The 14,616-nt window shown below is 37.5% G+C and overlaps 1 protein-coding gene across 1 annotated transcript; it reads left to right on the top strand.

Annotated features, from left to right (window-relative positions):
• The first annotated feature begins 341 nt into the window (after window positions 1-341).
• LOC306849337 (band 3 anion exchange protein-like) lies at window positions 342-12,371 on the top strand. The gene is made up of 21 exons (XM_079384287.1): window positions 342-525; window positions 2,047-2,112; window positions 2,216-2,271; window positions 3,676-3,767; window positions 3,877-3,923; window positions 4,009-4,174; window positions 4,701-4,836; window positions 5,040-5,109; window positions 5,417-5,459; window positions 5,548-5,732; window positions 5,834-6,035; window positions 6,740-6,943; window positions 7,443-7,591; window positions 7,693-7,887; window positions 8,007-8,255; window positions 8,383-8,472; window positions 9,308-9,474; window positions 9,776-10,017; window positions 10,151-10,320; window positions 10,760-10,933; window positions 11,169-12,371. Exons 2-21 carry the CDS (start codon window positions 2,050-2,052, stop codon window positions 11,214-11,216), a joined length of 2,748 nt encoding a protein of 915 aa, XP_079240413.1. The 5' UTR covers window positions 342-525; window positions 2,047-2,049; the 3' UTR covers window positions 11,217-12,371.
• Window positions 12,372-14,616: the final 2,245 nt, after the last annotated feature.

Raw genomic sequence — 14,616 nt, 5'->3', positions numbered from 1 at the left:
TAAACAAGGGGTTGTTGTTTATATTTTATATTAATGTTTTTGCAGATACCTTTGTACCTGAGGAACTAGCATTAAAGTGCACAATTCACATGAACCCATGCCTTTTGAATCAGTTTAATGAGGATATAGAGTTAACTAGGACAGGTAACTGAGTCTGTACAACCAGAGGCCTCAAACTCTCTCTGCCTCTCTTACTATGTTCTGTCTTGGACTGGTTGAAGGTGACTGTTTTTGGGAGTGGTATTAGGGTTGGGGTATTCCTGCTGTAAGGTGGCTCCATCGATAAGGCTATTTCTCCGATTATGGGGGTCTTATCACTCCCTCCCACCCCTTGGTGCTCTACGCATGCTGATGCTTTTCGGGTTGCCGCGCACTACGTGACTTTACGTCTTTCTCTCTTTTTCCATTACCCCTCCATCTCCACCCATGCCTTTTGAATTGATCCTAGGTCAGTCTTGAGTTGGGCGCTCAACGTGTAGACGCGGAAACCCAGCACAGAGACCCGCCAGGACCACCTGGGCTCAGGTAAGTGTGTGCTGCGCTCTGTTAAACAGTCAAATTAAGTGTTTATGAGAAGGTCTGTCTGTAGGTTAACAGTAGGTTAAAATGAGAGGGTGGTCGCTTGTGCACCTGCTAAAGGTACATTGGGGTGAAAAAACTGCAGTTTTTCTACTTTAAAGTGGCATGGTTAATTCAGTGTGTTACTTGCTGTTTCTTTGTAATTGCTTGTGAAATATACTCGCAATTTTGAGGGAAAATAGTTTCTACACCAGTTGTTTTTAGTGTTTTTCAGTGTACAGATCTCACTGCTACTTGCAGCAGTAATTCATCAGTCATTTTGCAAGGACTGCTGGGAAAAATCTGAACTTTATATTATATATATTTTCTCTATAGTTGTATTTCTAAATGTCTCAAAAGGCTGCGACTGGAAATAATGAGCTTTCATACTGGAGACTGTGAATGTGTGGCTCATATAAAGGAGTCAGTTTGTTTTATAACTGCATTTAACAGATTATTCCAGGCAGCATATTTAAATTTGCCATTCATTTTAGAGTTGCTAATTTCAGAAAATTTAAATTTGTATATATAAGTAAATCTAAATATTAATAATGTTCATCTTACTGAAAATCATGTCTTTTTTTTAATTGGTGCAGTTTTGTTTACTGAAAAGTTGGACACTGTGTATAATTGTGTTTATAGAGTAACTTTATAGAGTATTTGGTGTATAGGCTGCATAATTAACCTACAGAGGTTCACATTATCATATATATGTTATTAGTTGCAGTATTCTAATAAACAATTCTAGGAAGCGGTGTTCTTCTCCCTCCACTAGATTTATCATTGTACACAGTTTTTTTTTTTTATGTGGAACTGAATGAACTTTAACACATTGGAAATAATTTTAGTAGTAATAGTAATTTTTGGTAAATGTTGATAAGATAATCAGATTTTTGTTCACTGAGAAATACATTTGTGTATACCATCTTTGTCATTCTGTTGAAGTGGTAAAGAGAGTTATGAAGTGTCAAGACTTCACCAAACCGCTCTGATGTGCTCTATCAGCCTCTGTCCATGAGGGACAGGAGGGCCCTTATCACTCGATAGAAGTTCAGGCTTCAGATAATTGTCTGTTTGTGGCTCTCACACACCCTTGTGCTAGTTCAGGGTGAGTCTCAGAGCCTCTGAAAGACACAAAAACTGTGATCTGAACCTCAGTGCTTTGAACAGAGGCCTTGCTGTTTTTTACTTAAATGAAGTAGCCAAAGACATACAGAACATTAAGAACTGTATATTTTTTCATAGTTCATATTTATGTATGCTATTGCAAATACACTGTAAATATTCTATGCAAATCATTTGAAGTAAAAATTTACTGGGAAAACTCATACTAGTCAGTCATACACTTTGTTGAAAAGTATTTGTTATGTTGTCTATAGTAACACTTTAATAAAGGGGAATATATGAATGAATGATAACCACTGCCTGTAGCAGGTGTGAAGTTCTTACAGTCTGACTGTGTTATATTGTTTCTCTGTGTGAATGAAGGTTATGTGTGAGTTCTGGGACAGAGAGAAGACAGTCTCGATGATGGAAGCAGTATCGTTTGAAGGGGTGAGGAGCATCTCATAGCACATGAAGTAGTTGATGAAGCTCAAGTGCAAGTTGCTTGACTTTGTATTATAGAATGGATAGATATCTCTCTCTCTTTCTATAGGACAACAACATGACCTATGAGGACAGTGAGTCACCTCTACAGTCTCCATTCACTTTGTGAGTATCACACATGTAACACACACTGATAGAAATGCAAATAAAGTTGCATCTGCTTCACTGCATTTCTCAGCCACAGCTTAAGTTTCCTGCAGTCAGGCTGTAGCAATTAAAAGCCTGGTAATGTTTGTAAAATTATGATTATTAATATCCCCATTCCCCAAACTGTCATTACCATGGTGCATCTAGACAATTTGATTATTATTTTATTAGGTCCTTATAGCGTTAATACTTTTTATATGTAAAGTAACTATGTAGTTTTGTGTATTTTTGCAACATTGCCTTTCATGCGGAATTTCATACCCATTAACCAAACTTATATACTCCCAAACCAGACATTTTGGGGGAAGAATTCACTTTATTAGAAGTACCATCAGCATGATTTTGAAAACTGATATTTCAAGGTGAAAAAAACAAACAAAAAAACTTACAGTTTTTTCAAATGAGCATAAATTAAAGCAAACTTAGTGTGTAAATACAATGAAATTTTAATGTTTTTACTTCACAAAAATGTGAATAAGATTTTACAAATTGAGATATTGACAATTAATAATTGTCTTGAAAAGAATGCAAAGCAATGCAAAAAAGAGAGAGGGGGTGGGGGGGTAAATGCTGCAGCCTTGTTTTTTTTTTTTTTTTAAGAGTTGTCATCTGAAAAAAAAATATATATATATTTAAATCTCTAATATTCCGAAGTTATTTTTTCACTTTAAAATGGAATGTTGTGGGTGGTGATGAATGATCACAAGCCCAACTATGTGCCCTTCTCAGTTTAAATAAAAAAAATGAGTGCTGTCAAACGATTAATCGTGATTAATCGCATCCAAAATAAAAGTTTTTTTTTACATATGTGTGTGTACTGTGTATATTTATTATGTATATATAAATACACACGCATGCATGTATATATTTAAGAAAAATATGTTACGTTTATATATTTATGTATGATATAATTTATATGAATATAAATTTATACGTGCAAATACATGTAAATATTTTTAAAAAATATGCTGTATGTGTGTGTCTTTATATATACGTAATAAATATACACAGTACACACACATATATTATGTAAACAGAAACTTTTATTTTTTTATGGGATTAATCGTTTGACAGCACACAAAAAAATACAACTAGTGGTTGGCTGCACACTACAGTACTTCAGGATTACAGACAGTAAAGTTGTAAAATGTCGCACCCTTGTGGCCGACCAGGGCAGTGCGAGGGCTGGACAGAGTGAGGTTTATGTTTCTTGTATCAGGGATGGCTTGAGTCGCTTTGTAAGAGGATGGAGTTCAGTCTGCCCTATGGTGAATAAGATATGGTGAGTGTGTGGAGCCGTGACAGTGGCGTCCGTACCCTGGTGTGTGCGCTGTAGCGTGTGCTCTCTGTTGCCCTTTATAGGACCCCTGCCAAAGGCAGCTATGACTTTGAGCAGATGAGGCAGCAGGAAGAGGAGCAGCATCAGACCTTTACCTTCTCTAGAGACTTAGAGGGTATGTTTGCCATACACATGCATATATATATATATATATATATATAAACACAAACCATACACCTTACTGATTCCCTACCCATTTTGTTTTTTAAATTTCCCTTCTTCAGCTGCCCGAAATACCAACACCAATGCCATCAAGAGAGGAGATGCAGAGGTGATTCACACAAACGCATTAATTCACTTACTCTTATCTTTGACTTCTTTATAAAAACCTTAATAAAAATTTTCGTTCACACTAGGCATACGTTGAGTTAAACGAGCTACGCGGGGAGGTGTGGCAGGAAATGGGACGCTGGCTGGGTTATGAGGAGAACTTAAGCCCTGCCACGGGACAGTGGAGTCAGCCCCACATTTCCTATCTCACCTTCAAAAGCCTCATTCAACTCCGCAAGGTCATGAGCACAGGTGAGACACCAAGTGACATGTTTCCTCTGGCCTTTAGACTCTTTAACTAAATAAGAAAGTGTAGAGAGGACAGGAAATGGGTAAGTGTGGTGCCTGCATGAACACTGAAATATACTTCTAACAGAGGCCCATATCTCAACCAGAGCATGACTGGATCAAAGAAAACACACCAAGCAAATCAAAGCTTCTTTCGAAGTTGCTATAATGGCACGACACTTAACATGATGATAAATGCGAATAATGTAAAGCAAACATGATATCACAATTATATTTTTTTAATTACGTATACCTCTATGACAGCAGTTCTGAACATTTTGACTCCACACTGTTCACAACAATATTTGAAGAGCCCCCTCCCCTGTTTATTTTGATTTACAGAAGAAGAAGAAAAAGGTGTCCAAAGATTAAAATTAGTAACTAAAATAGTTATAATTCAAATTTAAATGAATCATCATGTTTTAGAATTCCAGGTTTTCATTTTCGGGGGTGAATTAAAGGGAATATTCTTTATGGTGACTATAACTAGGGGCGGTGCTGCTAGATGTTGATGAGAGCAGCTTATCAAGCATTTGTCAGAAGATGGTGGAACAACTCCTGCTCAAAAAAGAGATCCGACCCACTGACCGTGACGCTCTTGTGGCCATACTGCAGCGCAAGCGCAGGTTAGGCTCCATGTCATCTGTGTTGCTTTGTGTGTTTGTGTTTATGTGGAAGAAAGGTACTTCGTATTTATTACTGTATATAGCAGTCCTGGGAACTGTTTTTTGTATTATTTGGTATATGAGTCACAGGGGTCTATATTAATAGCTGAATATGATTGTATATGACTATAAATATTATATGACTCATTGTTTCTGCTTCACAGTCAATTAGAGCCCACTTCGGCCCCTGGTTCAGCAGACATAGAGCTGCAAACATTCTCAGTCACCAAACAGGTATCTAACCCTCTTAATGTTAGGCTAGTTAATGGTTTGGTTGAAGACTATGATTATTTGATAGGACTGTTGTTGTAGGACCACCAAAACATTTTGATCTAGGATGTCCTACTGGTTAAAATCACAGTGACACTATTCTTTCAGTTTTAGACTTTAAAGTCAGATTCTCAGATGTGGCATCCAATTAAAAAATACCTTTAGCTTCTGGATAAACATTAAAAAATGGATCATTACATCACAATTTTCCAGATCTGTTTTCAATTTAAAATGCTCTGACAGTTTCAACTACTGTTTTGTTCCTCCTCAGCGAGACATGGTTGATCGTGTGGAGGCCTCTGTGGTTTTATCAGGTCAGAGTACATCCATTTTTTATTCTATAAAAACATTTATTTTGTTATATAGCATATTTCATGCCCTTGTTTCTATACCACTCTTAAGGTGTGGTGGAGAACCTCCAGGAACCAGTGGTGGCGTTTGCACGTCTACGGGATTCAGTGGTGATGGAAGGGGTTCTAGAAGCTCCGATTCCTGTTCGTTTTGTCTTCTTCCTCATGGGCCCCAGTAACAGTGGCATGGACTATCATGAGAGTGGCCGGGCCATGGCGTCTCTGATGGCTGACTGGGTAAAGAGGAGCTATGGACTGGCGCTGAAATATTATTAAATAAATCTAATTAAAATGACGGCTCTTCTAATGTCTCATCTTAAATCTGTACCTGCAAACAGGTGTTCACTCTGGAGGCTTACTTGGCTACAAACGAGAAAGATCTGACCAATGCCATGGCAGACTTCATGGACTGCAGCATTGTGATCCCACCCACAGAAATCCAGGATGAGAGCATGCTGAAGCCCATCATCAACTTCCAGAAGAAGATGCTACGAGATAGAGTCCGCCCATATGACACCCGACTCATGGTTGGGGGCAAAGGTCAGGCTTTATATAATGATAAGGTGTTGATACTGGTGTAACTGCCTTCATTTAATTAGAAATTTTGAAATTTGAACAAATCCTTCAGTCCCCTTGTGTACTTTATATATATATATATATATAATCTAAATAGTCTGATGTTTATTAAATATTGTAACACAGTTTACACATTCTGCAGTACTGTGCAGATTTCAGTGCAGATATCCTAAAGATCCAGTCTAAAAAAAATGCAAAAAAGTCTGCAGATTCAGTTGGGTCTGGTCATGTTACTTCTCAAGATCTAAATTTGACCTATTTCATTTTAGTGTATATGATGCTGGTCTGGCATTACTGTAAAATATTTCATATAGTTACACTTACACTTATATTCAGTCATTTAGCAGACACTTTTATCCACTTAAAAATGAGGAACATAACTAATGTATCGTGGAAGCGCCAATAATGACAGGCTTCTTTATTAAGATTTAATCATATTCATGCTTTTGGCTCTTCATACTTCACACGTGTTTTGTTTTTGTTTTTTTCTATACACATCTTAAGGTTTAATTACTTTAAAAAATAATAATACCCTTAAAAATTTTAGACATGTATTTATAGCATATATGCAGTTTAGATTTATCAATAATGGCTACATGGAACAGTTTTCCTCTGCATCTATCCTCTGGAATTACATCAAGTAAACTGTGTTTAATTGTGTTTATTAGCCCCAACTGGACCTGAGAAGCCACGGGAGGATCCACTGGCCCGTACCGGCTATCCATTTGGCGGTATGGTGAAAGACATAAAACGCCGCTACAAGCATTACCTTAGTGACTTTACCGATGCACTGGACCCTCAGGTGGTGTCTGCTGTCATCTTCATCTACTTCGCTGCCCTTTCACCTGCCATTACCTTCGGAGGACTTCTCGGTGAGTACATTCACTGCAAGCATAGACTAATCTAACCACTGAAAAAGATCTAAATTAGTCACATTTATCGTTTAACTCATGGCATGAAATATGGCACACACTTTATCATATTTTGGCCAAGAACTGCCCACCTGGACTGGATGAAATGAAAAAGAGTGCTTCATCCAAAAATGAAAATTCGTACCCTCATTCCATCCTAGATGTATATGACTTTCTTTCCTCAGATTAACACACAAAAAAATAGTTAATCTCTGTGGGTCCAGGTAATGTAAGACCACATACACAAGTTGATGCTTCAAAAACCATTCAAACTGAACATGATGGTAACACATACGACCCCAACTGATGAATCAATCTTCTGAAGCAAAATTATGTATGTAAAAAAAAAAAGAAAAAGAAAAAATTTTCCATTCCACAAAAGGTTCTTTAAAATGTTCTTCAAACTAAGAAAGAAATGCAATATTTTCCATCTCTAATATTCAATATTTCTATGTTTTAGCGGACAAGACGGAGCACATGATGGGGGTCTCTGAGATGATGGTCGCTACCTGTGTGCAGGGCATCATCTTTTGTCTGTTTGCGGCTCAACCAGCACTTATTATTGGGTTTACCGGTCCACTGATGGTGTTTGAGGAGGCGTTCTTTCAGGTGATGCTTTTGTTAGTGAGAAATGTGATTTAATGAAGTAGATTATCCATACCTGTGTGACTTTTCTCATCAATCTAAATGCATTCATCTTTCCCATTCAGTTCTGCAAGACTAATGGCTTTGAGTACATTGTGGGCCGTGTCTGGGTGGGCATGTGGTTGATCATCATTGTGGTGCTGATTGTGGCAGTGGAAGGAAGTTTCCTTGTCCGTTTCATCTCACGCTTCACCCAAGAGATCTTCTCCATCCTGATCTCTCTCATTTTCATCTATGAGACCTTTGCCAAGCTTATCAGGGTAGATTCAGTCTTCCAAATAGGCACACACTTCATTAGATTAATTCACATCGGTTAATTTGTCGCCAAATCTTTATTTTTTTCTCTCAATGCTTTGTTCGCTTTCTCAATTCTTCTCAGATTTTCCAAGCACATCCTTTGATTTTGAACTACGAACACTTGAATACTTCTTTGGAAGACCCCTTCCACCCTGTCAAAGTGATTGTTAACACCACAGTTCATCCTGAGGGCAATACTACTGTACATCATGAAATAAGAGAGAGGGCCTATCCCAACACTGCCTTGCTGTCCATGTGCCTTATGTTTGGCTGTTTCTTTGTTGCGTTGTTTCTCCGTGGGTTTAAAACTAGCACCTTCCTTCCCGGTCCTGTAAGTAAAATCATTTTAAAGCTTCAAACAATTATGGAAAACAAAAAAGCATTTTAGCAATTATACCATCCAGCCAAGCCTTTAAATGTACTGATCATGTTACTATTAAAATACTGTACACCACCAGATCCGTCGAATGATTGGAGATTTTGGTGTCCCCATCGCCATCTTCTTCATGATTGCTGTGGATATCAGCATCAGTGATGCCTACACACAGGTTTGACAAACACTAATAATTTGATGTAGTTTGTTATTACACGTTTTCTCAATTGCTTTGGCTCTAACATTCTCTAAACTGTAAATGCAAATGTCACAACTGAGATTTTGCATGTCTGCAAAAGGTATAACTCAAAATATTTAACTCATGCTTCAAAAAGCAATGGCACCATTTTTATGTATTTATTTATTAATTGGCATTGTGTGAGCTGTACTGCTCAAAATATTTAGATTTTTTTTACAGTGGCAGTCAACCTTGGAAATATTTGTTATATACAAATGTCATTTTTGTTCTACATTTTTGTTGATACAGTAGGTAAATATTTACTGGGAAGACCCAATACTGTAGTACACAGAAAAAGAATATGCACTTTTGTATGTATACAAATCGAAGGGTCCATATTTGCATGTCAATTTCTACACATTTGTTATATCTGGAGTCAAGTACAGCAGTAAAAAAAAAAATTCGGTTCACAGAATGTAACACTTCAAGTTGCAAAAACTGATGTGTAGGACTGTAATGTTCCTAAATGTTCAAAAATGGTAGTGATTGTGTTATTTGACATATGCTTCACTAAGAATCAGCTCAGCTCAGCAAGCTATTTGCATTTACTTTACTTTCTGTTTTGCACACAAGTACCATTATTAGAGAACTGACCCATGCAGAGTGATTATGGAAAAGCTCACTAGTGAAATAAGCATGAAGATAAATATGTTTTATGCATCTGGACCCATAGCATTACTGGACTCAAATAACCTGGGATTTTGAAAATGATAATGATAGTTCCATTCATGTGTCTCATGATAAATGTATAAATGGTAAATTCCTGCTTTAGAAACTGGTGGTGCCAAAGGGGCTGACCGTGTCCAACCCATCTGCTAGAGGCTGGATCATCAGCCCATTTGGTGAGAAGAAGCCATTCCCTATCTGGATGATGTTCGCCTGTGTTGTTCCTGCCTTGTTGGTCTTCATCCTTATTTTCCTTGAGTCCCAGATCACTACGTGAGTGTGATATTCAGAATAGAACACATTTAAATTCACACTGGGTGAAGACACATTATGCTAAAAGATCTTCACTATAGAGAAAACAGCAAGAAGATACAGATGAAGATATTATATGATACAGCGAAGATGTTTTTGAAAGAAGTCTATTATGCTCACCGATGTTGCATTAATTAATCAAATATACAGTAAAAACAAGAATATTTTGAAATGTTTCTATAATTTAAGATACAATGAAGATTCATGCAAGGATTTTGGTGTAGCTACTGCATTAACCTCACTCCTTTTCCTTACCATCCAGGCTGATCGTGAGTAAGCCTGAAAGAAAAATGGTCAAGGGCTCTGGTTTCCATCTGGACCTCCTCCTTTTGGTGTTCTTGGGAGGAGCTGCCTCTATCTTCGGTGTCCCCTGGCTCAGTGCTGCTACAGTGAGATCTGTCACCCATGCCAACGCCCTGACTGTCATGACCAAAGGCCCCAGACCTCAGATTGAACGCGTGTTAGAACAAAGAGTCAGTGGTATATTGGTGGCCGTGATGATTGGTGAGTTCCAAGCCTTTTATCTGATATAATGACAGTTAATAAACACATTAAAATTAAAATCGACATAATTATAGTATACATAACAAAACATTATTGAACCATACACAGAATCATTCAAATTCTTTCCCCACAGGGGTCTCAATTCTCATGGAGCCCATCCTGAAGATGATTCCTATGACGGCTCTGTTTGGTATCTTTCTCTATATGGGTATCACTTCACTGAGTGGCATCCAGCTTTGGGACCGTATACGTCTGCTTATTACACCGAAAAAGCATCACCCAACTGTTCCATTTGTCACTCGTGTAAGATTTAATTACATACACACATATACACTACATGGATAAAAGTGTATTTTTGTTCAAATGTTTGGGGTCCGCCCACTTTTTTTTTAAAGAAACTGACACTTTTATTCAGCAAGGCTTTTACATTGATCAAAAGTTACAATAAAGACCTTAATAGTGTTACAAACAATTTCTATTTCAAAGAAATGCAGTTCTTTTGAACTTAATATTTTTATCAAAAACAAATTGAAAAGTTATTAGAATGATTTCTGAAGGATCATGTGACACTGAAGACTGGAGTAATGATGCTGAAAATTCAGCTTTGCCATCACAGGAATAAATTAGATTTCAAAATATATTCAAATAGAAATACCTTTATTTGAAATTATAGTCATATTTCTATCCATCTACAGTATCTAGGTACTGATTTCTCTCTCTCTCTCTCTCTATTTCTCTACAGGTGCCCACTATGCGCATGCACTTGTACACTTTGATCCAAGTGATTTGTTTGGCGATTCTGTGGGCAATAAAATCTAGTGCGTTTTCTCTTGCCCTGCCCTTTGTCCTGATCCTCACGATCCCTCTGAGAATGTTCATGACCGGTCACGTTTTCACTATCATAGAAATGAAATGTGTAAGTGTCTCTTTTATAGGCCTAAGAGCCCTTTGCCACCATGTCTTAACAGCACACAAAGTTAAAAAGTGCTATATGAACGCTTTATGTTGTACACATATTATATTGTTTTATACTGAGATTTTTTATTTTATTGTTTTATTTTCAAGTCAAAAATTTAGACAACACTCACTCACACCTATGCATTTTTATTTGTCCATGTTGTGACTGCATATGTTATGTCATCCTTTTGCAGCTGGACGCAGATGATGCAAACGTGAAATTTGATGATGAGGATGACTAAAATAACCCCAGAACACCCCTGGATGACTTCCTTGATTCTTGATTCCAAGCCACTATACATTAATTTTACGGTGTGCATTACATGAGAATCTTTTGCTTCAGGTCTTATCTTAACCAATCGATATGTCTTTATATCATTATTTAGAATGAAATTAATGCACACCTAAAATTCATAAACTGTTCATATACATTCCGTAGTTGTTTATTACAATCTTTTCTTATTTTTTATTTATTTTTCATGGAACATTGTGCTTTTTTTCTTTTGTGTGTTCGTGTGCCTGATAAGATTTTTTTTATTTTGTTTTTCATTTGGGATTCATACATCCTGGTGTTTATTTATTTTATGTATTCAGGGTTTCGTGCAAGAAATCTCATGGCAGTGTGAAGCATGTCAAATACACACCAGCTTGAATGTAAATCCTTTGCATAATGTGCCTTTATATTTCTTACTAGAATTTCAATGTTTCAGGGACACCATACCTGTAAATATTATAGGCTTACAAATACAGAACGTTAGTGTAGGTTACTATTGCGAAGATTTGATACTTTAGAGTATAAATGAATATTTGGTTTTATGTATGCTTGGTCTGTTATGGTGTGTGATTTAATGATTAAAATTCTTTAAAACATCTACAATAATTCTTAATAAAGAAAGCCTTACATTCCGGTCCTAATTTAGTCAGGGGAGACACATCAACTTTTCCAGCAGACTTGTCTTCAGAGGAGGCCTGGGCGGGCCTGGCCCACCTAATCATGAGCTTGGCCCACCCTGGCATCCACCCTCCACCCACCTTCCCAAGTGTCCAGTTCATTCTGACTTTCCTTGCATGTTAAAGTCGAACCTGCTGTTCTTTAAATTAGCAGCTTTTCACCAGTGATTCCAAACCAGGGTTACTTTAAGAGGTTTTTTTTTTGCAGAACAATTTTCAACTTAAAAATGTAGTGTTATCAATAGGTCCAGAAAATCCCTTTGTTTTAGTTTTTTTGGGGGGTTTGTTTTACATTTTTGTCAGTGAGTAGTATACATACTCGTGTGATTTTTTAATGGTTTTGAATTAAGCCTTATATGCTTACCATTTATTTGATTAATAAACAGTAAAAACTGTAATTGTGTGAAATATTATTACAATTCACAATTACTGTTTTTAATTTAATATATTTTTAATATTCTGTGAAGACATATTCATCCATTTAACATGACAAATCAGAAATCATTCTAATATGCTGATTTGATGATAAGAAATATCGGTAGCACTAGAATAATGGTCCGTTGTTACCAAGTAACTATGCAGGAAGTAATAGGTAGTACTACATAAACACTTAACTTAATACTATTAACTAATAGAGAAGCAAGATTAACTAAGCAGTGAGTAGTAACAATTTTAGGACAAAGGTAGTTCCTTATTAGATATGTGATAATTATTAAATAAACATCCCCTCATTGAGAACTACTTGCGAACTATGACCAATTAATAAAGAATAACCAACTAATTACTAATCAGAACAGTAACGTCTTAAAAGTGAACAATTGGGTTCTTTGTGGAAACTAATTTATGAATATGATGTCCCCCAAATAAGTCAGCTACATTTTAAAATTGTGACTACTACTCTTACCAAAGGATGGATGTTCTCCGTTTATTTCAAACAAAAACAAAGAATAATAATAAAAACGATAATTCTCTTAAAAATTGTAATAATTAGGAAGTGATGCTGACAAGCTCATGACTGATTTAGTTCACAACGGACCATTATTCTAGTGTTACCGATATTTCTTATCATCAAAGCTGAAAACAGTTTTACATTTAGTCATTTGGCAGACGCTTTTATCCAAAGCGACTTACAATTGGGGGAATACAAAAAGCGATTCATCTTGAAAAGGCAATCAGACAGAGGAAGTGCTCGTAACACCAAGTCTCAGTCATTGTTCAAATAAGTATAAGCTAGTAAGGGAGGGTGAGAAAGATCGAGGGAAAGAGTGAGTTTTTTTTTTTTTTTTTTTGAGTTTAGGATGAAGTCAAGTACTGCCAAAAGAGATGAGTCTTCAGTTGTTGCTTGAAGATTGACAGGGATCCGGCATCCCGGATAGGGGTGGGAAGATTATTCCACCAGCCAGGAATGGTGAACAAGAATATTCTGGAGAGTGATTTTGAGCCTCTTTGTGATGGTACCACAAGGCGTCGCTCACTAGCAGATCTCAGACTTCTGGAGGGGATGTAGATTGGTAATAGTGAGTGGAGCCTGTGGTAGTTCTGTACGCAAGCATCAGTGTCTTGAACTTGATGCGAGCTGCCACTGGTAGCCAGTGCAAGGAGATGAAGAGCGGTGTAACATGCGCTCTTTTGGGCTCGTTGAAGATCAGTCGTGCCGCTGCATTCTAAATCATTTGTAGAGGTTTGATTGTGTTTGATGGCAGACCAGCCAGAAGAGCATTGCAGTAGTCCAGTCTAGAAACGACAAGGGCCTGGACAAGAAGTTGTGCAGCATGCTTTGTCAGAAAGGGCCTGATCTTTCTGATGTTGTGTAGTGCAAACCTGCAGGATCGAGCAGTCTTTGCAATGTGCTCTTTGAAGGTCAGCTGGTCATCAAAGATTACACCAAGATTTCTGACCGAAGTTGATGGGGTAATCATTGATGAGCCTAACTTAATCGTGAAGTCATGCTGTAGAGTCGGAGTGGCAGGTAAGACAAGAAGTTCCGTCTTTGGGAGGTTGAGCTGTAGGTGATGTTCTTTCATCCATGCCGAGATGTCCGCCAGGCAGCCTGAGATCCGTGCAGCTACCGTTGGGTCATCTGGTTGAAAAGAGAGATAGAGCTGCGTGTCATCGGCGTAGCAGTGATAGGAGAAGCCATGTGCATGTATGATGGGACCCAGCGATATAGTGTATGTGGAGAAGAGGAGGTGTCCAAGAACCGATCCCTGAGGAACTCCAGTGACCAGTTGATGTGGTTTGGATACCTCCCCTCCCCAGGCCACCCTGAACGATCTACCGGTGAGATAGGATTCAGACCAGCGAAGTGGAATCCCAGTGATGCCCAGTGATGAGAGTGTAGACAGGAGAATCTGATGATTGATAGTGTCAAAAGCAGCAGAAAGATCCAGTAGAATGAGGACTGATGATTTGGAATCGGCCTTTGCAATTCGCAGGGCTTCAGTGACTGAGAGTACCGCAGTCTCTGTTGAATGGCCACTCCTGAAACCTGACTGTTTAGCTTCCAGTTTGTTGTACTGTGAAAGAAACCGTGAGAGCTGGTTTTGCTGCTTAATATTTTTGTGAAAATCATGATACTTTTTTTCAAAGTTGTTATATACATAGAATGTTCAAAAGAACATATCTGAAATAGAATTCTAAAAATGATTTTTAAATAGAACTTTTAACTGTAACCTATGGCCAATTTAATGC

This window comes from Barbus barbus, assembly GCF_936440315.1.
Source record: "Barbus barbus genome assembly, chromosome: 3".
Classification (NCBI taxonomy): domain Eukaryota; kingdom Metazoa; phylum Chordata; class Actinopteri; order Cypriniformes; family Cyprinidae; genus Barbus; species Barbus barbus.
This window is presented reverse-complemented; position numbering and strand designations above follow the sequence as displayed.

What these genes read in the sequence shown, in the direction of transcription:
- LOC306849337 (XM_079384287.1), top strand. Translation starts at nt 2,050, where the DNA reads ATGTGTGAGTTCTGGGACAGAGAGAAGACAGTCTCGATGATGGAAGCA. An exon ending in CTACAGTCTCCATTCACTTT is followed by an intron (nt 2,272 to 3,675) that starts GTGAGTATCACA and finishes TGCCCTTTATAG; the next exon opens with GACCCCTGCCAAAGGCAGCT. An exon ending in CTATCATAGAAATGAAATGT is followed by an intron (nt 10,934 to 11,168) that starts GTAAGTGTCTCT and finishes ATCCTTTTGCAG; the next exon opens with CTGGACGCAGATGATGCAAA.